Below are 24,868 nucleotides of genomic sequence, written 5' to 3'. Positions count from 1 at the left end.
TAAAATATACATAATAGGCCAGGCGCAGTGGCTCACGCCTATAATCCCAGCACTTTGGGAGGATGAGGCAGGCGGATCACTTGAGGTCAGGAGTTTAAGACCAGCCAAGGCAACATGGGGACACCTGTGTCTACAAAAAAATACAAAAAGTTAGCCAAGCATTGTGGTTTGCACCTGTAGTCCCAGCTACTCGGAAGGCTGTGGTCGGAGGACTCTTGAGCTTAGGAAGCAGTTTGTGCTTAGCTGAAATACACCACTACACTCAAGCCTGGGTGGCAGAGCCAGACTCTGTCTCAAAAAAAAAAATATATATATATATATATATATATAGAGAGAGAGAGAGAGAGAGAGAGAGCGTGTACTCATATATGTTATATATAACATAGGTTTATATGTTATATATAACAGGTTTATATGATAGATATAACATGTTGACATACTTTAAATGTTATAACATGTTTATATGTTATATATGTTGTATATATAACATGTTTATATTTGTTGTATATATAACATATATGTTGCCTTTTAACTATTTTTAAGAGTACAGTTCATTGGCATTATGTACATTCACATTGTTGTATAACCATCACCACCATCCATTTCCAAAACTTTTTTTCTGTTGTAAAACTGAAATTCTGTACCCATTATACATTAACTCCCCATTTTCTCCTACCCCCAGGCCCTAGCAACCATCATTCTGCTTTCTGTCTCTATGGGTTTGACTGCTGTAAGTACCTCGTATGAGTCGAATCCTACAGTATTTGTCCTTTTGGAACTGGCTTATTTCACTTAGTATAATTTCTTCCAGGTTCATTCATGTTGTAGCATGTATTAGAATCTCCTTTTTGTAAGGCTGAATAATATTCCATTGTATGTATATACTACATTTTGTTTATCCAATTCCCTTTTCATTTTTGCAAAAAAACAAGAGAGAAAGAAAAAATAAGGGAAAGAGGTATGGAAGTAAATACGGCATATTAAGAAAACAAATTTCTACTTTTCTATAAATAGCGCTTTTGCAAATGACTAAGAATTTTACTTTGAAAAGATCTCTTTCTCTGTTATTAAATTGGTGTTATTAAAACAGAGTTCTAATTTCTTTTAAGTACATGTGCATATAAATATAACTTCTTCAACAAAGCCTTTCCTGATTCCCCTTTCCCACCTTGGCTGGAACTTATTGCTTCCCTTATTGAATTCACAAAACATTTCATCTGTACCCCTCTAAAAAACACATATTTTTGGCCGGGCACAGTGGCTCACGCCTATAATCCCAGCACTGTGGGAGGCCGAGGCGGGCAGATCACGAGGTCAGGAGTTTGAGACCAGCCTGGCCAACATGGTGAAACCCTGTCTCTACTAAAAATACAAAAATTAGCTGGGCATGGTGGCGGGTGCCTGGAATCCCAGCTACTCAGGAGGCTGAGGCGGGAGAATTGCTTGAACTCGGGAGGTGGAGGTTGCAGTGAGCCAAGATCGTGCCACTGCACTCTAGCCTGGGTGACAGAGCAAGACTCCGTCTCGCGGGGGGAAAGAAAAAAACAAAAAGCACACACATTTTTTTTTAACCTGTCTTGTAGATATTTGTGTGCCTGTCTTATTTTCTGTATTAGGCTGTAAATTCCCTGAGGGCAAGATCCAAGTCTGCCATTTTTGTATTCCCAGAATGCCTTGCTTCCTTATTGTTTAATGCTAATTGTTGGATGAATTTGTTACTTCACAAGAAAAAGAGTTGTATACTCTTTTCTTTTTTTTTTAATTTTCTCAAACTTCAATCACTCTTCTCACTAAGTTGATAGTTGATGCCACTGGAAAAGTTATGACTTAACATTTTGAAATGTCTATCTTTAAGGGACAAGAGGAATAAGAAAGAGTTATTAAGAGGAACAGAAAGGAATAAACCAACGGGGAAAGGATTTTTAGGAAGAAAGAGGTAGCTAACAGTGTTAAATTCTGCTCAGGTCAAGGAAGGTAAAAACCAAGAATAGTTAGTTGACTTGGGCAATTCAGAAAAGTCATGAGAGCAAAAGCCAGGCTATAAGGGGTTAAAGATCCGGTGGTCGGTGAGGAAAAGGAAGCCTCTGGTGTGGGCACTGAATTATACCATCTGAAACACGGCTTTCTGCTCAGAGGGAAGAGAAAAAAGAAGACTGTTTTGAGAAAGGCAGCAAAGAGCAAGGGAAAAAAAAATCTTTGTAAGCTAAGAGGAAAATTTATTATGGGGGAATGTTATTGTAATATAAATGACCCACTTAAAATTGGCCCCCATTTTAATGTCACTTGAGCATAAGCTGGCTCTATAAGATACTTCGTTTATTTGTTTTAACAGTTATTTCTGATCTGTTTCCAGAGTAAACCCAATAATAAGGTGACTGAAAATCTCTGACTATGTTTGAGGGACTTCCACTGAGTACCAGTGAAAACTCCAGCATGGCAGTAACAGCCTGGACCAGAACGCCAGGCAGCATGCCTGCTAGCTCAGATCCATGGTTCATCCACGAACGCATTTCATTACCTCTGCTACTTCTGTTCCTTCTTCTGTAAAAGGAGAATGAGCCCTTCAGATCCGTCTCCTATTTGAGACTTAACCTATTGAGAAGATGATGTGAACTTTTATACAGCAGTGCCCTGTAAAGAGTTGTGGGCCCTAACCTCAGCAGCTAGTACAGCAGTAGGGCCTCCGGGAAAAGGGTCTTTCACTGGAAAATGACTACCTGCTGTAAGCCAGGTGTTACAGAGGTGGGCCACATTTACAGTTATATTGTGGTGTCTAAAGATTTTCAATATTAGAGAAGGTGGATGAAAGACAAATATGATTTGATATGCAGAAGAATACATGATAGTTAAAAGAATGGTTCCTTTGAAAATTCTTCTACTCTACATGTGGTTCACTTTTCAAAGAGAATAATGCACAGGATATGGATATATATATATATATATAGCATCATCAAATATATATATATATTTGTGAGATTTATAGACTTTTTAATTTCCTTTACTTCTCCAATTTTCCTACTTTATTAGACTTTTATCTTCATATTACAACCATTGTCTGGATTTCATATTGCGCATGCAACTCTGTTTCCCATGTGGTACCCACAGCTATACTATATATTTGCATAGATAGCAGGAGGAGTAGAATTAGCCTCAGCAATTTTGTGGTGTTGAGGAGAAATACTTGTTTGAGTAAAATTTACTTAGAATGATTGGGCTTTCCCCCATGGTGTTTTATATACTCAGGATGGTGATCCCATTACTTAAATGTGAACAGTTATCTCTAGGAAAGGTTAGCGTGGGAAACATCGGCTGTGTAAGGAAGTGGAATTGTAATATAGTGAGGTTAAACGTGTTTGGAAGAAATGTGCTGAAATCACTAATGCCATAAAGTTGCCATATGTAGTCAGTGCACGTATATGGTGTGTAGCAGTGCTGTAAAATCAAAACCAAATGTTTTCAAAGGGAAGAAAAGCAATTATTGAATGGGGCTTTTAACGTTGCTATACGTGTGTGCAGATTTTCAAGAACACAAAATTAAAAGTTATTATATGGGTAAATTAAACCACAGTATGAATACTAAGCAATTTGGAGCCTACTGCCCTCTATTGATAACATGTTAATAGGTAAAAATGCATAACTTCTGATTCATTTGAGAGAAAATGAATCCATTTAAAATAAAGTGTAATGAATAATTGTATAAGCCTGGGGCCATTTTCATTTCACAGGGCTGATATTTTAATGGTCTAAAATGTAAAGGACTCTTTTTAAGTCTGAAGCAATGAAAGTAGTCTCAAATGTGCTATTGAGACAGAGGACTTTATTGCTTCAAAACTAGTTACTTTCATCTTAGTTTGCATTTTGTGGAGGAGGAAATAAAGTAAGGAGAATATTTTTGCACAGGGTGTGTCCTAGAAGTGTGAAAGCTTCTAGACACTTGGTGTTTACATTTGAACAACCACAATCAGCTTATTGTCACTTAAATGTTTTTATTATATTCAGAATTATTCTAAAAGGTTATTCTGTCTTATCTAGCATCATTTTTCCTGAATGAGTTTTTAAATCTAAAATTTGCAGTCTAGTGAATAATGTTCAAACTTAGAACCCATATGATTTTGCATAGAGAAATTAACTATAAGTAGGGCTAGGAATTTTTAATTGTAAGTTTTGGGAAGCAGACATTTGTGGCAAGTGTAGTTATTCCTAATGTTTCTAATTACTCTTGTGTCTGAAGAAAGAAATGACAGCCCAGAGATGAAAAGCCCTGACACTAGAACCAGACTATCTAGGTTCCTAGTTTTGTGACATTGAATAAGTTCTATAACTTGTCAATGCTGCAGTTTCATCTCCAAGGGTTGTTGTGAGAATTGAACAATATAATAATTTATGTAAAGCACAAGAGCAACTGGTATTCTGAATAAGGACGAGCTTGTATTTATTTATTTATTTTTATAAGATTTCTCTTTCTCTCTCTCGTTCTTTTTTCTTTCTTTCTCTCTCTTCTCTTTCTTTCTTTCTTTTTTCTTCCTTCCTTCCTTTATAGCTTTATTTCTTTCTCTCTTTTTTTTTTTTTGACAGAGCGTTGCTCACCCAGGCTGGAGTGCAGTGATATGATCTCTGCTCACTGCAACCTCTGCCTCCTGGGTTCAAGTAATTCTCCTGCCTCAGCCTCCCAAGTAGCTGGGACTACAGGCGTGTGCCACCATGCCCAGTTAATTTTTGTATTTTTGTAGAGACAGAGTTTCACCATGTTGGCCAGGCTGGTCTCAAACTCCTGACCTCAGGTGATCTGACTGCCTCAGCATCCCAAAGTGTTGGGATTACAGGCGTGAGCCACTGTGTCTGGCCTTTTAAGATTACTTTAAAAGAGCAGCAGTGAAAAGTGCCTGTGCACATGCTCCCTTAAAGCATAATTGCGCTATATTTTAATATCCTTACTAGAATTATAATTTGAAGCAAATATCCCCACAAAGCCAGATCAATAAAGTTAAGACATCAGATTATAAAAATTGGCAGTCTATTATTAGAGACATATAGTAGCTTTTTTTCAGACTGACATTTAGAGCCACCAGAATTATTTGTAACTACTAGCATGATTTTGAAGAAATAACTCAAAAATATATGAGTAAGAATCCTATTTCAAATGAGCCAGAAATAGCCATTGCAGCAGCCAAATGAGCTAACATTACTGAGAATTTGAGAGTAGTGGTCCACAAGTTAAATATTTTGTCTTGCTTTTCTTCTAATAAAGATTCAAGAAGCCAGAAGTTTGCAGGATGCATTTTGAATTTTAGAAAATGTTCAGTTTAGTCAGCTTCTGTTGGGTACTCAGCTCATATCAAGACTTGGAAGTGCCAAAATAATAACGTGTGATCCAGGACCTCATGGAAGGGATACAGAAACAGATCTTTCAATTTGAGGTAACAAATGAGGGTGTGGGAAGCGCATCTGGAAGAAAGGGCCCAGTGTTAGGATTTGGTAATAGAGACAGTTCTCCACATGTGGGAAGAGACTAAAACCAGATTGTAGTAGCTGGAGAGTACAAGCATCAGATGTTTGTTCATTTAGTCAATAGATAGTTATTGATCACCTTCCACTGATAGTACACTAAATGAATCAGACAAGAATTTCTGCTCTCATGGAACTCACATATCTAGTGGATATGCTCACTGTAGTTTTAGCTAGAAGGAAAGTTACAGGTTTATGGGAAGTGTTTAGTTTAGTTTTTTTTTTTTTTTTTTGAGACAGAATCTAGCTCTGTTGCCCAGGCTGGAGTGCAGTGGCATGATCTCAGCTCACTGCAACCTCCGCCTCCCGGGTTCAAGTGATTCTCCTGCCTCAGCCTCCCGAGTAGCTAGGACTACAGGCGTGTGCCACCATGCCCAGCTAATTTTTTGTATTTTTAGTAAAGACAGGTTTTCACTGTGTTAGTCAGGATGGTCTTGAACTCCTGACCTTGTGATCCACCCCCCTCAGCCTCCCAAAGTGCTGAGATTACAGGTGTGAGCCACCATGCTCAGCCCTTAGTTTGGTTATTTTTAAGATTTGCACTGTATGAACCTGTTTATAGACTCTCACTGTTTAAGAACTGTGAGAGTAAAGGTGTGGAGAAAGGGAATAACTAGAGAAACAAAAGTTCTGAAAGACACTGATTGGAGTATGGATCCTCTGTTAAAATTTATTTTCTTTCCACTGATGAAGTGTGTATTTTATATCTCCTTACAGGCATAGATGTAGATATAAAATGTTACTTGTCATATATGAACATTATTCTGACTCTCAATAGCCTGTGGCATAAAGTGCTACTTGATCACAAAAATGAGGGGACAATGATCTTGTAACTTTCTACTACAATTACATACAAATACTTATAATCCCATTAGATATTGTATTGATAAACACCTGTATGTGGTCTACAATATGAGGATTTCATAAATTGCTCTCTTAGGTACCAAAAATATTTCTGCGAAGGGCCTTCTTTGTGCCTTCTTTGTGTTTCTGTAGTTATGCAGCTCTGATAGCCGACACTTCTTTGTGTTTTGTAGTTATGCAGCCCTGATAGCCGACTGGCCGGTGGTGGTCTTGGGCATGTGCACCATGTTCATCGTGGTCTGTGCCTTGGTTGGAGTATTAGTGCCAGAGCTCCCTGACTTCTCTGATCCATTGCTGGTAAGTAACATTTATGTTTTCTTTAGCCTAAAATCATCTCCAAATATTGTGTATTTTAATACATGTTGCATTATGTTATTTAGTAACCCATTTCTTTAAAAACCTTCTCAAGCAACAATTCTCTTTCTGAAAAGTAAAGACATGACTTTATCTGTATTATCAGGTTCTTAAAAGGTCAAGGAACTTGTTTACCCTCAAAAATCTGGAAGGTTTGCTTCTTGGTCCCCATGTTTAAGCTAAAAAGCAATAAATTGGAGAATCTGCCTTCTACAAAATTATTCTCATAAAGTCTTTAACACTATCTCTGTTTTCTCCCAAAGAAATTAAAGGAATTTCAGTATTACTAACAGATCACAGAGTCGGTTTTTAAGTAAATGTTTCTCTGGAGTGGAATAATGAGGAAAATATGGTCAAAGATAATGAAACACTCTTTATAAAAATACTAACAGTGCGTAACATGATTTAATTTGATCATAATTTTTATAAGATAAAAGTAAGTATTTACTAAATGCTGAGGCATGAGTTGGAAAGATAAACTTTCCTTAGACTTGTAACATACCAAAGAATCAAACTGTTTTGTCACAGCAAATAGGTGATGATTATCATGTCAAGGCATCTTGTTTTAATGCAGTCACCTCTGGAGTAGCTGTGAGGAACAGCTATATTTTCTGTTGAAAGCTATATATCACTTTGACATTGCTTTCCCAAGCTTTTATTGTAACTGTACTTAGCCTGAAATGAAATACACTAATGAGCACCTGTAATTTTGCCTTAGGGTTTTGAACCAAGAGGAACAGCAATAGGCCAGAGATTGGTCACATGGAATAATATGGTGAAAAATACAGGATACAAAGCAACATTAGCAAATTATCCCTTTAAATATGCAGATGAACAAGCCAAAAGGTAATCAATTATTTATTTTTATATAACTTTTAGACAAAACATTGCTTAATGAATTCCTCTTCAAATACTACCTAAACAAAAAATTTAAATGTAAAATGTGTGGCTCAAAATCTTTGCCACTGAATTTGCTTAACTTGTCATTGTGTTTAAAGATTTTGTTGTAGTAGGATGAAAAGGTGAGATTTTCTTTTTTTTTTCTTTTTTAGAAGTGAGAAAATTAATGTTGGTTGCTTCTTTTAATCCTTTCAACTTAATATCAAGGACTAAGCAGGTCATGGCTTTGAGGAAGTAATGTTTCCAGTATGCTTATGAGCTTTGAAATAACGAGAACTTTATTGAAGATCAAATTGTCATTCCATTTCAGCCATCGGGATGATAGATGGTCAGATGATCATTATGAAAGAGAGAAAAGAGAAGTTGACTGGAACTTCCACAAGGACAGCTTTTTCTGCGACGTTCCAAGTGAGTGACATTGTAGATGAACAAACCGCTCAGCAGTTTGCTCGCATTTAAAATTGAACATGATCACAGTCTAGACTGATAGCCATGTGTGGCTAGTCACACAGCTTCACTGTTGCTGTTGAACCTAAAGAAATTTTGGCTAATTAACTTTTTCTTTTACTTCTCCAGTTTAGTCAACTACTAGTCTGAGTTTATTATATTATTAAAATTACTGAAAAAAGTAACGATTGAGTTTTCTTATTTTAAGGAAGATATAAATCTAATGAAATTCTTGACCTTGCCCAACATTTCAAGTCTTTTAAAAAATTCCTTGTACTATTTATTTCTAGATCAAGTACAGGTACATATTTTTGCATTGAACCTTGAAATAATCTGTTGAATTATTAAAAAATTATTTAAAGTTCCAATTCATTCTAAAATGAATCAGAAAATGGCTTAAAGTTCTGATTCATTCAAAAAGCAATACCATATTAAGAGCCTTCTGTGTGCTACCTCATCACTAGGCAGTAGAGGTAGAGAGGTGAAAAAAATAAAGTCTAGAGGTTCAAAGTTTGAATGCCTCAGGGGCCTGGCATATAATCCAAGTGAATAAAGCTAGCTAGGTGTGACAGGAGAAGTGATGGTGATTGTGGAACACTAAGGAACATCTGCCCTGTCGAAAGAAATCGGCTGCTACTTAGCCGTGACAAAAGATGGGGTTCTAGAAATGAGGGCCCAAATGTTGCAAGAACTTGCCAGAGGTCAAAAACCCAGAATTTTTTTTTTTTTTTTTTTTTTTTTTGAGACAGAGTTTCGCTCTTGTTGCCCAGGCTGGAGTACAATGGTGCGATCTTGTCTCACCACAACCTCCACCTCCCAGGTTCAAGCGATTCTCCTGCTTCAGCCTTCCCGAGTAGCTGGGATTACAGGCATGCACCACCATGCCTGGCTAATTTTGTATTTTTAGTAGAGACGGGGTTTCTCCATCCGTGTTGGTTAGGCTGCTCTCAAACTCCCGAACTCAGGTGATCACACCGCCTTGACTTCCCAAAGTGCTGGGATTACAGGCATGAGCCACCGTACCTGGCCAAGAATCCAGATTTGAATGTGGAGCCATTAATTCTCTAAATGTTGGCAACAAATTCACTACCCAAAATTTGCTGTAACATGGAGTCAGCCTGATTACTCTGCAGCTGCCAGGGGAGAAGGAAGGCACAGCCTAGAGAACATGAATATAAGTATGTAAGCCATTGATTAGCCATAGTGATTAGGATTGAGGAATTGTGGATAGTGTAATTTTTAATTAAGTGAATATTAACATTAAAGCTCTTTTGATTTCAGCTTTTGCTGTTGGTGTTGAAAATCCCTCTTAAATGTATTTTTTCCTGTCTTATTAGAACGCTGGATGACCTGATTGGATCTTTGATGTTTCTGGAGTTTACCAAGTCTCAGGGTCTTTATTTTGATCACTTACTCTGTATAGTAATAGATAGTAGGAGATGAGGCAGAACCTTATACTGATCCCAGGAAGCAATACATGTTTCCTTTTCTGTCTCTTCTCTTAAAAAACATTAGGAAATTGAACTCTGGTTACTTGCATGTTCTGGCTGGTTTATTTCTCTCAATCAAAGTATTACTATATATTATTGCTTAACCAACATCTGTTAGTTATGATCTTAACCAGGAAAAACATTACATTTCAATAGTCAACAGTAAATGCTGTCTCATAAGTAGATTCTGCCTTGACTAAAGCCATTACCAGCTCTATGTAAATGAAATGCTTCAGTTTCTACCAGGCTGATTTTGCTCTCCAAAATCAGTCAACATGAGATAATAGCCAAAACTTCATGATCATAAATAAAAACTTTTATAATAAAGCTTTATTCATAAATTTACCAGCTTATTTGTTAGCACAATTAGACATTTTAACTATCATAAAATTAATCTTCTTTGTTTTATGTGGTTCATATTCTTTAATACGTGGTTCATATTGTTTCTGTTCTGAGGATACAGAAACAATATTGTTGGGCATCTATTATTATCTCATTTAATTCTCACAGCTATTTGAGATAGATATTGCTGTCTGCATTTTACAAATGAAGAACCAAGGCTCAGAGAAGTTGTTAGTTGCCTAAGGTCACATAGCTAGTAAATGACAGGACCTGGTTATATCCTAATCTGACTTTAAAGACCATGCATGCTCTTTCTGGTATATCATACAACCTCCCTTATTCAGAAACATATTTTTTTGTTAATCTGATTTTCAAAATGTTTTTTCTAGCCTCTAGTGTACCAGAGAGACCATGTACTCAACCAGAATATGGCCAGCATTCTGTACTTAGATGACTGTTTTTAGCGATTTTAAATAGATCACCCACCATCTCTCCTCTCTAGTTAGCTGCCAGGGAGAACATCCCTATAATCCATTCTTGGTATTCCCTAGTGCATCTTTTTGTATTATGGTGATGTGTTGTGAAATCAAGAGAGATATATTCAATTCATTTCCTGTTGTAAATTCCTGTGGATTTTTCTTCCTATAGTCTGACCAAAAATAGGTTTGCTATATAATTCATACAATTTTAAGATGTAGTGAGTAGACAAAGGCTTTGCACTAAGACAATATTATGGCATTGCTTTTTTTTTTCTTTTAACATTTTCTCCTGGAATTTATCAAAGGAAAGAATTTCCTGCTGCTAATGAATCATCCATGTGGTTTCCCAGTTTGAATTATTTCCAAATCCTGAGTCTTATGAAATAAATGAATAATTTATAAACCTTTTTCTTTCCTTTTTTTTTCATATCACCAGGTGACCGATATTCCAGAGTGGTATTTACTTCATCTGGAGGGGAGACATTATGGAATTTACCTGCAATTAAATCAATGTGCAATGTAGATAATTCCAGGGTATGTAAGATAAAAACTAAAATCTCCTTAGCACAAATAAGGCTGTATTATTGAAACTCCTTTTACTGCTGACCCTGGTGTCTGATCAGATGAAAGTACTTCAGAGGCTTACCTACTGAGGAGTAAACTCCAGCAGGCCAGCTTTGCATTCTCTCAGATCCCAGGATCGAAGTGTCCGTGTTTCCTTCAACTTTAAAACATACCATCTTCCTTTTTCTTTCCCATTCATGATCTCTGGCTGTCGATGGTGTTTTCTGTTATTTCACATAGTATTTCTTTTCAGTATAATATTTAAGACTGTTTTTCTTCTTTTGTTGTATTTTTATTTCCTAACCTAGTTTCATTGTTCCCTATTTCCTGCCCTGAGGCAATTGTCAGCATCTTAATTGTGCAATGAAATGCCTGCCTCTCTGGCAATCACTGGGTCATTTGGGCCAGTGACCTCAAAGGGAAATTTAGGGAGCAGGCTGGGAAAGGGGACATCAAAGAGCATAAATACAGTATCTATGTAAATGACCAGAGTAATCCAATCCAAACTGCCCTGAATGCTAAACACCTTGCTGCTTTGGGAGACACCGGGATGCAAGAAGACAGGCGCTTTGTCTCTCAGTCTTCTCTACAGCCAAAAACATGTCCGCATCAGAAAATGTAGTGAGCTTCTGGGTTTGGAAGAGCTGTCAATTTCATATGTTCAGAGATAGTTTCTCTAAATAGAAACTGCTATCTGATGTCACTAATGAACTTGTCCAAGCATAGCAACCAGCATAAAAGGAACTCTTTGTGTTCTCAGCATAATTCTAAAATGTAAAATGACTGGTTAAAAAATCAAATCATGTGCCGTGCTGAGAGCTAGCCTGACCACCTGATGCAATCACCTGTTCTGTCAACAGGGAAATTTCTTAATGAAATAGGCAGTAGAAAGGAAAGAAGAGATCACCCAAACCAGCAGTCTCATTGCACTAACATGAGTACCTTCTACGAACTAAGTATCTTAACCAGGTAACCTAGTTAGTTGGTCCCAGACCTCCCAGATTTACCCCATCCTTCATTCTAAGAGGCTGTTTGTACATTTTGAAAATGACTTTCCAATCGACTGAGGTATCAGGATTTTCTGTCAATGCTATCTTCCTTTCACATAGACCAAAGCCACAAACGATCTATAAACAGACCCAAGTTTCTTAATTGGTGATCAATTTTTATTTGTGATGTTTTCTTCTCTTCTACAGCTATCAGTTCCTTATTTGAAGGCTATGAACCTATTTCTCTTTGTCATGCATTAGGATACTTCTTATACAGAAAATTAAAGTTGTAAATGTGTAACGATATTTACTATGTGCAAGACTTTATGCTGGGTACTTGTACATCACTCACAGTGGATCTGTGACCTTGAAATTTACAATGCATTTTACACGGATGATAAATTAAGCTTAGAGAAGCTAAGCCAGTCTGGTTACTTTATAATCACACCTTGGATGAGTACAGTTCATTAATTTCTATTCCTTCTTGTCCTCATTCTTCTACCTTTGGTTGATCTTCAGACCTTCCCTTTCCTGAAGACTCTGAAGTGATTGAATTCACTCAGTTAATTAATAGCTGATATTTAGTGAGTATTTACCATGTGCCAGGAAGTGTTCTAAATACTTTAATACATTATTTCATTTAATCCCAATGACAGTGTTATGAATTAAATACTAAATAGCCCATTTTTCAGTTGAGGAAAGTTCACATCTGTGGTCAGGGGCACTTCCAGGATTGGAACCCAGCCAAATTGAACTCCAGCATCTGCCTTTACCCACCCTGCTTTATGCTTCTAGTGAGGAAGATACCTCCCCCATTTTGTTTCCTGTATATGCCATTTCCCACACAAATGAAGCTTAAAAAGTCACTGTGGTCTGGAATAAGTATCCTTTTTTTTCTTAAAGAGCTAGCAATTTATTCCATGAGTACATGTTAGACTCTGAGACTCAAAAGCCAGTAAGCAATAGTATGCCATGGTGGCTTTCATAAATAAAAGTAGTATAGTCTCTCATCTCTCCTCTCTCTCTGTCTCTCTCTCTCTCTCTCTATATATATATATATATTTGTAAACTACCTCAACATGATTTATATAGATAGATAGATGATAAAAATCATGTTGAGGTAGTTTACAGAAAAGCATATGCAAAGGATAAGATAAATAAGTTGAATAAATTACATGAAGGGAAAACAATGGGAGGAAAATAATAAAGCTAAGGATGAGATTTATACTAATGCACACCCCACAATCTTGTACATTTGCTGATGGGAGCTGCAAACTTATCTGTAACCTCCCAGCAGCCAGAGCAAAAAGGATTCACAATCAGTAACAAAAGTCATATAAATAGGGTAACAAGTTTGTTTTTTAGAAGCCCAGCTTTTCCTCCTGCTAAGACAGGAGGAGACAGTTCCCCCATAGTCTTCATAAAAGAAGTGTGACGCTGTGTACAAAATTTTTAACAGCATGCTTAGAAGAGATACAATATTAAAGTTCAGCTGATTTGCAAAACGTAGGTAGGCTGGTAGCAAGAAAACATTACGGTAAAATCATTTCTATAAGAGATCAAAGCAATGGAATCTATGTGGCTTTCTAATGGTTTAGCTTGTTGCATTTGCATAATTTAGACTATCTAAAGGAATAGATGTACTCTGCTTGTCTAAGTCTGTCTTTCTACCGAGTTGATAAGGATTGGACAGCTGTGAGTTTAAGTTTGTAATCCCTGGCAAGAACAGTACAACTACATGTTTTTAGTACGTATTTTCTAAGTCAACAACTAAAAGCATTATCTGTATGCTTTGGCAGTTAATTAGGAAGAGAGTAGTATTGTGGTGCTCTTGTGAGAATTTGAGAAACAGACTCAAGACACGTGTCAAAACGAATGGTTGGTATGGCCAATTCTAGATCCGTACCAACAAATGAATAACTAGGTGATCAAAGCCCCAAAAGTCTACCTCAAAGAGTATGGTTATCATTTTAGCTTGTTAAATACTATTTTTACCAATTATAAACACCTTTGTATTCTAGTCTCAAACTCTATGAACCTGGAATAATAAACCTTTCTCATGGAGATAATATATTCATCTGATATCTTAAGTAATAGCTATTGGTTAACAGTTCGACTTTCAGAATATTACTGTACCTTTTTTTAGTCTCCCAGTTCAAGACACTGTTAGGGTTTTTATTTGTTACAGTGGTTCGAGCAGAGTTGTCCTAAGACTACTTGGCAGTTGTTCCTCTCCCCCAGCCCCCAAATCCTGGTTGTTATATGGAAGCACTTGATTATTAACAACTATGAAGTTAAATGGGGCGCAACCAAGCGATAGCAAGCAGAAGACCTTAATTGTTGGTGGGTTGACTCCAGAAAACGTCTGGTAATTAGTATAATATCTCAGTGAGACCAGATGTTTCAATTGTCACCTGCCTGTGTTTACAGCACATTTAGTTCAAACTCTAGGTTTTGTTTAAATTACATGCCATTTATACTCATAATTCAGACAGCATTGATTTCCAAAGTGAAGTACTTCTGTTTCTGATCCTGTTGTCTACCTCTTAACAGAAATGCTTGTTTCCTTACACACTTTCAAAAGGAGCTTCAGTTGATTCCCCTACTCTTCTTCATTGCCTCTTTCTGCCCTTTGACATCCTAAGGGACACACTGGTGTCGTTAGTAACCAGAAGTGAGTCTCTCTAATCTTGACTCTGCTGGAAACCATTTACTTGTTCCATAGTCTTTGTACAATGTAGAAGTTGGAGCTCTGAGGACTCAGCTTGTAAAGGGATTTGAAATTTGGTGTCAGAGACTGTTTACTAGGGTGACTTTTGTAGACAGCTGGAAAACCCCTGAAGCTTAGAAGATCCCAGAAACATGTTTTCCTATTCTTGTTTTAAAGAGGGCTACAGAGCCCTTGCTTTTTCTTTTCTCCCAAGGCTCCCCTTAAACGTTTAATACATAGGGAGCTTGGTTACGTGTGGAGGAGGGTCCAGCAGTCAATTGAACCTGGTATTAAGGGCTTAATTTTCCTCCCTTTTGTTCTTTTCTCAGCTTCTTAAAATATCTTCAACTTAGCCAATAGTTTTAAAAGTTAAGGTATCATTTAAAACTCTCTGCTGGTTTCTTCTTTTTCTCTCTTCTCTTACTTTACCCTCTGTTTTAAGTCAACTCCACCCCTGGCACTATCTAACTAGGGAAGTGTGCAAAGAGATGTTATAACCACATAAGCACAATGATTCCCCTAAACATCCATTTTGTGAATAACTAGAATTAGAAGGGCTATATTCCTCATGAGAGGTATAAGAAGTTGCTTCCACTAACTCCATTTTTATTTTTATAAACTTCAAAGATTTTGAAATTATTCCTATGAATCCCTCTTCCAAAAATATGGCAAAAACATATCTGTGTTCTGTGTGAAGACTTACCTGCTTTCCAGTCTCTTTAAGCCCCATAATATAATACATGCTTCTGTGTTTCTGTATCTCAGTCACACATGACTAAGTTAGTGCCATTGTCACATCATACTTATAGACTTTGGTACTTTCTCTGTAGGTCACCATAAGCCCTTATATATAATACCATACTTCTCGCTTTGAATTACAGTTACTTATGTTTGTGTCTGATTTCCCTGCCACACTGTGAACAATTTGGAGGAAGGACAACTGTGCCTTATTCATCTTGTGTAGATGCTCAGTAAATTTGCTTTTGAATGGATGAATAGATCCAGAACATATGACCTTACTCCCTAAAAGTACAGATAATTGCTTGAACTCCATTCCTTTAAATTCAGCGTGTTGGCATCCAACTCAGGGTAGAGAAAACCAGTCACGATGTCTTTTCTCTGTCCTTATTTCCTACCCTGTATGAGTTCTCGAAAACTGGTTTTCCGAAGGTTGACCATCAATCAGTACCATCTTTGAATTGGAGGACTGGCTCCCCAGTGACTTACTAGCACTTGTTTTTAATAGCAGCCATCAAAATAGTATTTAGTCTGTGTTTATAATGTCTAACCGCTTAATCTTTGGTCAACTATACACATCTAAAAATGTGCTATTATTTGGAAAGGTTATTCAAGGACAGAATTCTATGCTTTCTCTCCCAGTTTTAGTTGGCAACTCCATGTCCTTTATCTTTGGCATTTGGTTATTTCAGCAACTACAGGTATTTTCCTTCTAGCTGATAATGGATTTTCATAATGGATACAGTTCATTTTCTTCCATTTGAAAACTGTCAGACATTGGGGTTGCATTACCTTTCATTCAGTTCATCAAGCTGACCCTAGTGGTTTGTATGTTACGTCTTTGTAAGGTAAAACTGGTAATCTGCCATGAAAACCAGTGAGATGCCATTCCAGGGTTTCCTGTTGTTGGGTGGTTCAGTTTTCCCTAAGTTAGCGTATGTGAATGTTTTTATCTGGAAACAGTCAAGTATGAATTATCCTAGTTTATGGAATGTTTACGATTGCTCCTCAAAAATGAGCTTTAAAATGAAGGCTTTGTTAAAGTAAATATTATTTTAGTACATTTGAACAAAAACCTTTTGGGTTCATTTTTCTTTACCCTCAATCTTTAGAAAAAGAAACAACTTTTTATTATGGAAATTCTCCAGCATATACAAAAGTAGAGAAATAGTATAATGGACTGTCAAAATAGGACACCCAATTCCACAGTCTCAACACATGGCCAGTCCTGTTTCATCTATACCCCACCCCCACAGGATTAGTCCCAGGAAAGTATCCTGATAAACAGAGTTCAGGGATCATAGGTAACTTAGTTCTTGGGTAAATCCCAGTTCTGAAGTGGTGATTCATGCCAGCTTCTGCTCTACTTTGAGAAGACATTTCAATACATGATTGATAAAGCCAGTTTAATCAAGGTAAAGAGTGTTTTTAATCCTACTAGAAAAAAAAAATATTCACTTCCTCTTTGAACTTTGGAGTTTCTTCCCTGGAACAGCCTTTGGTAAATAGAGATGAGGGAAACTGATAGGACCAGGTCATCTTTAGTTCTGGTTCTCCTAAAGAGAAGTCTCTGGTCAGGCTCAGGAGAAGAGGAATATTTCTTATTCTCACCTCAGAGAAGAGGGGCTACTCATCTAATTTACAGGATGGAATGGTACAGACTTTAATCTAGCAAACCAGTGATGGAACAATTTTTCAATTTTTTATAACAATAGCCATAAGATGGAAAGCCTTCTCCAGGAATAGTGTTTTAAATGAAATACTGTCCACACCAAATCCAGAATTACCATACTTGCTAATGTGCAGCAGGCCCTCATTTACCAAAAGAGAAAGTTTTCAAAAAAAGGATTTTTGCCAATTTGAATAAACTTTATGGAAGAATCAATTAAATTCTTACTTAGGCATTTATTTTATTGTATATACCAATTTAAAAATCAGATATCAATCATATTTTAATCCAGAAACATTGCCCTTTTCTACTCATACTTCAGGAAACAATTTTATTCCAAACCTTTATGCTTCTTGACATCAGCACTTTTGATATTACTGGGGTCACTTTTTGATTCACCAAACAGTCTTTGTCTTAATCTGTTTGGGCTTCTATGACAAAATACCTCAGACTGGGTAATTTATAAACAACAAAAATTTAATTCTTATAGTTCTAGAGGCTGAGAAGTTCAAGATCAAGGAATTAGCAGATTCAGTCTGGTGAGGACCTGTTCCTCATAGATGGGGCATTCTACGTGTCCTCATGACCTCTTATAAAAGCACTACTCCCATTCAGGAGGGCTCCTCCCTTGTGATTTAGTCACCTTCCAAAAAGTCACACCCCGTAACACTAACACACTGGGGATTAGGTTTCAACTTGAATTTGGGAGGAGCACAAACATTCAGACCAAAGCAGTTCTCTAGGGAATATCATCTTTGCTTCTAACTGTGTTGATTGAAATATAGTACTTTAGTCACCAACAATTTCATGCTGATAACCAGAATTTTAGGCAAAACCACAAATTTGTTTCATATATCAAGTGTACGGTTTTCTTAATCCTATGCATGTATATACATAAGCTTCACAACCTGTCCATTTTATTGCTTTTTAAAGTGGCTGTGAAAAGGCTTGTTGACTAAGTAGGTGTTAATTTGATCTCCTTTTGTAAACAAAACTAGCATTGGTTGAAGTTGTTTCACACTTGCGTGTCATCCCCAAACAGTAGTTTTTAATTCAGAATAAAGTAACCTAAAGGGCATCCTGTAACATGATGCCATTTAGGGGAAATTTCACCCTGTATTCAAACTGATTCCTAGTTTAAGAGGATAATTATTTAGCTTTTGTAACTTTCCCTGTCCCTAAAGATCACCTTAGTGCAGTCCTTTCCAGTTGTGAATGATTGTGAACCAATTTAAACTGTAGTCCTTCTGCTTGTCTCTATCTGTGCAGATCAGATCTCATCCCCAGTTTGGTGATCTCTGCCAGAGGACCACTGCTGCCTCCTGCTGCCCCAGCTGGACACTGGGAAACTACATCGCCATTCTGAACAATAGATCGTCCTGTCAGAAAATAGTTGAGCGAGACGTTTCTCATACCTTGAAGCTGCTTCGGACTTGTGCCAAACACTACCAAAATGGCACTCTGGGGCCAGACTGCTGGGACATGGCAGCCAGAAGAAAGGACCAGCTCAAGTGCACCAATGTGCCACGCAAATGTACCAAGTACAATGCTGTGTACCAGATCCTCCATTACTTGGTGGACAAAGACTTTATGACCCCAAAGACGGCTGACTATGCCACGCCAGCTTTAAAATACAGCATGCTCTTCTCTCCCACAGAGAAAGGGGAGAGCATGATGAACATTTACTTGGACAACTTTGAAAACTGGAACTCTTCTGACGGCGTGACTACCATCACCGGGATTGAGTTTGGTATCAAACACAGTTTGTTTCAGGATTATCTTCTAATGGATACTGTGTATCCTGCCATAGCCATTGTGATTGTCCTTTTAGTCATGTGTGTCTACACCAAGTCCATGTTTATCACTCTGATGACAATGTTTGCAATAATCAGTTCTTTGATTGTTTCCTATTTTCTCTATCGTGTAGTATTTCACTTCGAATTTTTTCCTTTTATGAACCTCACTGCCCTCATTATTTTGGTTGGAATTGGAGCAGATGATGCTTTTGTCCTGTGTGATGTTTGGAACTACACAAAATTTGATAAGCCTCATGCCGAAACCTCAGAAACAGTAAGCATCACCTTGCAGCACGCTGCCCTCTCCATGTTCGTCACCAGTTTTACCACTGCTGCTGCCTTTTATGCTAACTATGTTAGCAACATTACAGCAATCCGATGCTTCGGGGTTTATGCGGGGACAGCTATATTGGTGAATTACGTTTTGATGGTCACATGGCTTCCAGCAGTTGTTGTGCTGCATGAGCGGTATCTTCTTAATATATTCACTTGCTTCAAAAAGCCCCAGCAGCAAATATATGATAACAAAAGCTGCTGGACAGTGGCTTGCCAGAAGTGCCACAAAGTACTCTTTGCCATTTCAGAAGCATCTCGAATTTTTTTCGAAAAAGTATTGCCATGCATTGTCATTAAATTTCGCTACCTTTGGCTGTTTTGGTTCCTTGCCTTAACTGTAGGTGGGGCCTACATTGTATGTATAAATCCAAAGATGAAACTGCCCTCACTGGAGTTATCCGAGTTCCAGGTGTTCCGGTCGTCCCATCCTTTTGAGCGTTATGATGCTGAATACAAAAAGCTTTTCATGTTTGAACGTGTTCACCATGGCGAGGAGCTCCACATGCCCATCACAGTAATCTGGGGCGTGTCCCCAGAAGACAATGGCAATCCACTAAATCCCAAGAGTAAAGGGAAGTTGACATTAGATAGCAGTTTTAACATCGCCAGCCCAGCTTCCCAGGCCTGGATTTTGCACTTCTGTCAAAAACTGAGAAACCAAACATTCTTTTACCAGACTGATGAACAGGACTTCACCAGCTGCTTCATTGAGACATTCAAACAGTGGATGGAAAACCAGGACTGTGATGAGCCTGCCCTGTACCCATGCTGCAGCCACTGGAGCTTCCCCTACAAGCAAGAGATTTTTGAACTGTGCATCAAGAGAGCTATCATGGAGCTGGAAAGGAGTACAGGGTACCATTTGGATAGCAAAACCCCAGGGCCGAGGTTTGATATCAATGATACTATCAGGGCAGTGGTGTTAGAGTTCCAGAGTACCTACCTCTTCACACTGGCTTATGAAAAGATGCATCAATTTTATAAAGAGGTGGACTCGTGGATATCCAGTGAGCTGAGTTCGGCCCCTGAAGGCCTCAGCAATGGTTGGTTTGTCAGCAATCTGGAGTTCTATGACCTCCAGGATAGCCTCTCCGATGGCACCCTCATTGCCATGGGGCTGTCAGTTGCTGTTGCATTTAGCGTGATGCTGCTGACAACTTGGAACATCATCATAAGCCTTTATGCCATCATTTCAATTGCTGGAACGATATTTGTCACTGTTGGTTCTCTTGTCCTGCTGGGTTGGGAGCTAAATGTGTTGGAATCTGTCACCATTTCGGTTGCCGTCGGCTTGTCTGTAGACTTTGCCGTCCATTATGGGGTTGCCTACCGCTTGGCTCCAGATCCCGACCGAGAAGGCAAAGTGATCTTCTCTCTGAGTCGCATGGGCTCTGCGATTGCCATGGCTGCCCTGACCACCTTCGTGGCAGGGGCCATGATGATGCCCTCCACAGTTCTAGCTTACACCCAGCTGGGCACCTTCATGATGCTCATCATGTGTATCAGCTGGGCTTTCGCCACCTTCTTTTTCCAGTGCATGTGCCGGTGCCTTGGACCGCAGGGTACCTGTGGTCAGATTCCTTTACCTAAAAAACTACAGTGCAGTGCCTTTTCCCATGCCTTGTCTACAAGTCCCAGTGACAAGGGACAAAGCAAAACACATACCATAAATGCTTATCATTTAGATCCCAGGGGCCCAAAATCTGAACTGGAGCATGAGTTTTATGAATTAGAACCTCTGGCTTCCCACAGCTGCACTGCCTCTGAGAAGACCACTTATGAAGAGACCCACATCTGCTCTGAATTTTTCAACAGCCAAGCAAAGAATTTAGGGATGCCTGTGCATGCAGCTTACAACAGTGAACTCAGCAAAAGCACTAAAAATGACACTGGCTCTGCCTTGTTACAGCCCCCTCTTGAACAGCACACCGTGTGTCACTTCTTCTCTCTGAATCAGAGATGTAGCTGCCCAAATGCCTACAAACACTTGAAATATGGCCCACACTCTTGCCAGCAGATGGGGGACTGCTTGTGCCACCAGTGCGCTCCTACCACTAGCAGCTTTGTCCAGATCCAAAACGGCGTGGCACCTCTGAAGGCCACACACCAAGCTGCCGAGGGCTTTGTGCACCCCATCACGCACATCCACCACTGTCCCTGCCTGCAGGGCAGAGTAAAGCCAGCTGGAATGCAGAATTCTCTGCCTAGGAATTTTTTCCTCCACCCAGTGCAGCACATTCAGGCCCAAGAAAAAATTGGCAAGACCAATGTACACAGTCTTCAGAGGAGCATAGAAGAGCATCTTCCAAAGATGGCAGAGCCATCGTCATTTGTCTGCAGAAGCACTGGATCATTACTCAAAACGTGTTGCGACCCCGAGAATAAACAAAGGGAACTCTGTAAAAATAGAGACATGAGCAATCTGGAGAGCAGTGGAGGGACTGAAAACAAGGCAGGAGGGAAAGTGGAGCTGAGCTTGTCACAGACGGATGCAAGTGTGAACTCAGAACATTTCAATCAGAATGAACCAAAAGTCCTATTTAATCATTTAATGGGGGAGGCTGGTTGTAGGTCTTGCCCAAATAATTCACAAAGTTGTGGCAGAATTGTGAGAGTGAAGTGCAATTCTGTGGACTGTCAAATGCCAAACATGGAAGCCAATGTGCCTGCTGTATTAACACACTCGGAACTTTCTGGTGAAAGTTTGTTAATAAAAACGCTATAATAAATGCAGCATTCAATTCAGAACCAGTGCCTCAATTATTCTTTTAACATGGAAGTAAAATCCAGAAGCTTAGAAAAGAAGCCCAAAAATACAGCAACAAGCATGTTTCACATTAACAATTTTAGAATATTTTTATATTCCGTAGGAACAATAAACTTACAAATCTGCTGAGTGCATTAGGTTATTGGATTGGATGATTGTTGGATTTTATATTTTCAAAAAGTATAGTTGTTTTTTACATTTATGCCCAGCTTGAAAAATAATTGTCTCTCTTTCTACCCTCCCACTGCAGTGAGTTGGAGATTTAAAGTTTAAAGTTTCTGTTCTCCCGGGCCATCATATTCACCTGGTATCCTCATTCTAGTGTATTTCGTGGGCAGTAATCAGTACTTTTGATTGCTCAACATGAATACTAGGAATTGCTCTAATTTTAATAGAGCCACTTCAGTTGGGATTCAAGAACTAAATTAAAACTTACATTTTTGGTGAGGCCTCATGTAAAAAACCAATTGCCAAGCACCTTAATAATGCATTCCACATGTCTGCTTTAGTAGACTTTACATGAAGCCAAGAACACACGTATATCCACACCAGTGTCTTTTCCACTTTAACCAAAATGTACAGTTGTTCAGTTATTTTAGCTGTTAAGCCAGGAGCCGTGAGCATCATCTGTGTCAGGCCACAATTATGTTAAAGGCACAGAAGGACGGGCGTGAATGAAGAGATGTGATCGCACAAAATAGTGCTGCACTTCACAGGATACGTTGCATGATGTCAGAGACAGATCCAGGTCAGGTGAGCATTCAGAGCAAGGGAACTTGGATGAAGTTTTGCTTCCAACTCTGTCCCTAAGGTGCCATGTTTAGAAGGCTTCTTTCTCCTTTGTTAAAAAGTGTCTCAAGACACTTAAGGATTATTTTCTTGTGCAGTTAACACCTGGAAATGCTAAGCCTTCAGGCAGCATCTTAAATGACACTTGTGTATCTCATGTTAGATCAGTCGACAGTAATTGAGCTGTTGGAGCATGCTCTCTGGATAACGCTTCAGATGACAGTCCTCATCATAGGGTGTCATCTGATCCTTTGTGCGTTCCAGCCCCATCCTGGAAGTGTTCTTCTGCATTCTGCTTCCCTCTGGAGTTCTACCTCCAATTTGGTCCTCCAAAGAAAACAGTGGAAATATTTGTAAATACAATGTTCCCTCCAAACGTTATATTGGTTATTTTCTAAGAATAGTTTTCCAAATTAGATCTGCATGTTTTTCCAGGGCCTGAAAAAAATGCTGTCAGAAGCAGGAAGGGATCTTATGGGTCATTGACTCCAACCCACATCCACTAAACCACATATTTGTTAAGTAACTTTCCAGCTTTTGCTTGAACACTTCGGTGACCAGTAGGTCACTACACGTCTACCTTGGTTGAACCGGAATTTGTTGTCCTGTAGTTTTTCTACCAGTTTGTCCTCATTCTGTTCTCTGAAGTGAAAGCAAACATCCCTCTTGCTAACACTGGCAGTTCCCTGAGTTCATCCCGTGCACATGGATTGAGCGTCTACACACTGTGTAGCTGAAGTACACAGACTCTGATTACACTGCAAGGAGGAGGACCAGCCCCAGGAGTCTGGATGGCACTCCCACTAGTTCACATAGAGACGGAAATAACTTTCGCTCAAGTATTATAGCCAACTCTCAGGCAGCGCACAGGGAACTAAACCGTCTAGGTCTCTCACATATTCTGTTACTAAGCTGCCTCTCCAAACCAGTTAGTTTTTTTTAACACTGACATTCAGGAGCTTATGTCCATTCCCATCGCACTTAATTCTGTTAGATAAATAAGGGGACATATGGAGGAGAAGGAGCACTTGAAAACAGGACTCACGATACCCAACGCTAGAGTCTTTGTTTTCCCTCTGAAATGTGTAACCGTAAAGTTATGTGAAAATTTAGTGGCCCAAAAGCACTTTTTTCGGCCACCCACATGGATTGAATTTAAAGGCAATTTAAAAAAACGCCAATTTCTTTATGGATGATCTAACCTGGAAGACTTTCAGGTAAGCTAAGTGTCATTTTATTTGAAAATGAAGGCTAGAGGGAGGAGGGGGAACATCCTATGTCTTCTCTCTGGGTTCCATCAGGGAGGCATGGTTACCATGCACCGAGCCTGCTCTGTCTCCACGGGGCTGGAGGGGCCTCCCCCGTCCCCCATCCCCCGTCCCCCATCCCCCATCTCTGATTAATTACCCTGAGCCTTGAATGCAGCAGTGAACCCTTTTCACATTTATTTCATCTCCAGATCTGGGCCTTTGAATTGACTATGTTTTTCACAAATGGATTTCTTTTTTTAAAAAAGTATTTGCTGGGGCTAGAAAGTTTTAAGATTTTTTTTATTTTTATTTTTAATTCATTACCGGGCAGCAGAGGATCACTATTTCTAGGAATGTTTCACAAAAAACTTCATCCAATCTTCTAGGTAATTTTCAAAGCAGATAAGAGGTTAAATTATACATAGGGAAAAGAGCCCTTTCCTCTGTCTGTGAAATACTTGTAACTTGGAAGGTATTTGGTTATGGAAAGAATCTGCAGACTGCCACTACAACAAGAACATCTTTGAGGTTTGAGTCCATGTTATCAAATTTGTTCCTGACTTCTTCCCTACAAGGTCACTCTTTAAATTCCTGTTTTATTGAAAAGTGGAAGAGGCCAAGAGCAAGGGGTTTTTCACAGAGACAAGCTGTGTTTGAAATAACTACACCGCTTCATCTGTGTGTATTCATTTCTTGTGTGTAATTGCTGTAAAATGCACATCCTCCTAGAATAATATTCTTTAAAGGTAGGCTAAGCTGCTATTAAATGTTATTGTAATAATCTATGCCCCAGCTTCAATCATTCTAAATTTTTAAACTTTTGCATGGGGTGATGTGAAGAGTAGTTTACAAATGTGATCTTACAGGAGATTAGGAAAT

The 24,868-nt window shown here is 38.7% G+C and overlaps 1 protein-coding gene across 9 annotated transcripts in view; it reads left to right on the top strand.

Annotated features, from left to right (window-relative positions):
• Window positions 1-21,931, top strand: part of DISP1 (dispatched RND transporter family member 1) — a 190,993-nt gene extending 169,062 nt beyond the window's left edge. For all 9 annotated transcript variants that reach the window (XM_055107759.2, XM_014343292.4, XM_055107773.2 and 6 more), the window contains 5 exons: window positions 6,543-6,666; window positions 7,442-7,569; window positions 7,934-8,031; window positions 10,818-10,915; window positions 18,321-21,931. In XM_055107759.2, coding sequence (XP_054963734.2) covers window positions 6,543-6,666; window positions 7,442-7,569; window positions 7,934-8,031; window positions 10,818-10,915; window positions 18,321-21,908 — 4,036 coding nt within the window. In that variant the 3' untranslated portion in view covers window positions 21,909-21,931. The remainder of the gene's footprint in view (window positions 1-6,542; window positions 6,667-7,441; window positions 7,570-7,933; window positions 8,032-10,817; window positions 10,916-18,320) is intronic.
• Window positions 21,932-24,868: the final 2,937 nt, after the last annotated feature.

Source organism: Pan paniscus, chromosome 1 (assembly GCF_029289425.2).
Source record: "Pan paniscus chromosome 1, NHGRI_mPanPan1-v2.0_pri, whole genome shotgun sequence".
NCBI classification, from domain to species: Eukaryota; Metazoa; Chordata; class Mammalia; order Primates; family Hominidae; genus Pan; species Pan paniscus.
Note: the sequence above shows the minus strand (reverse complement) of the source record. Positions and strands in the feature narration are given on the sequence as shown.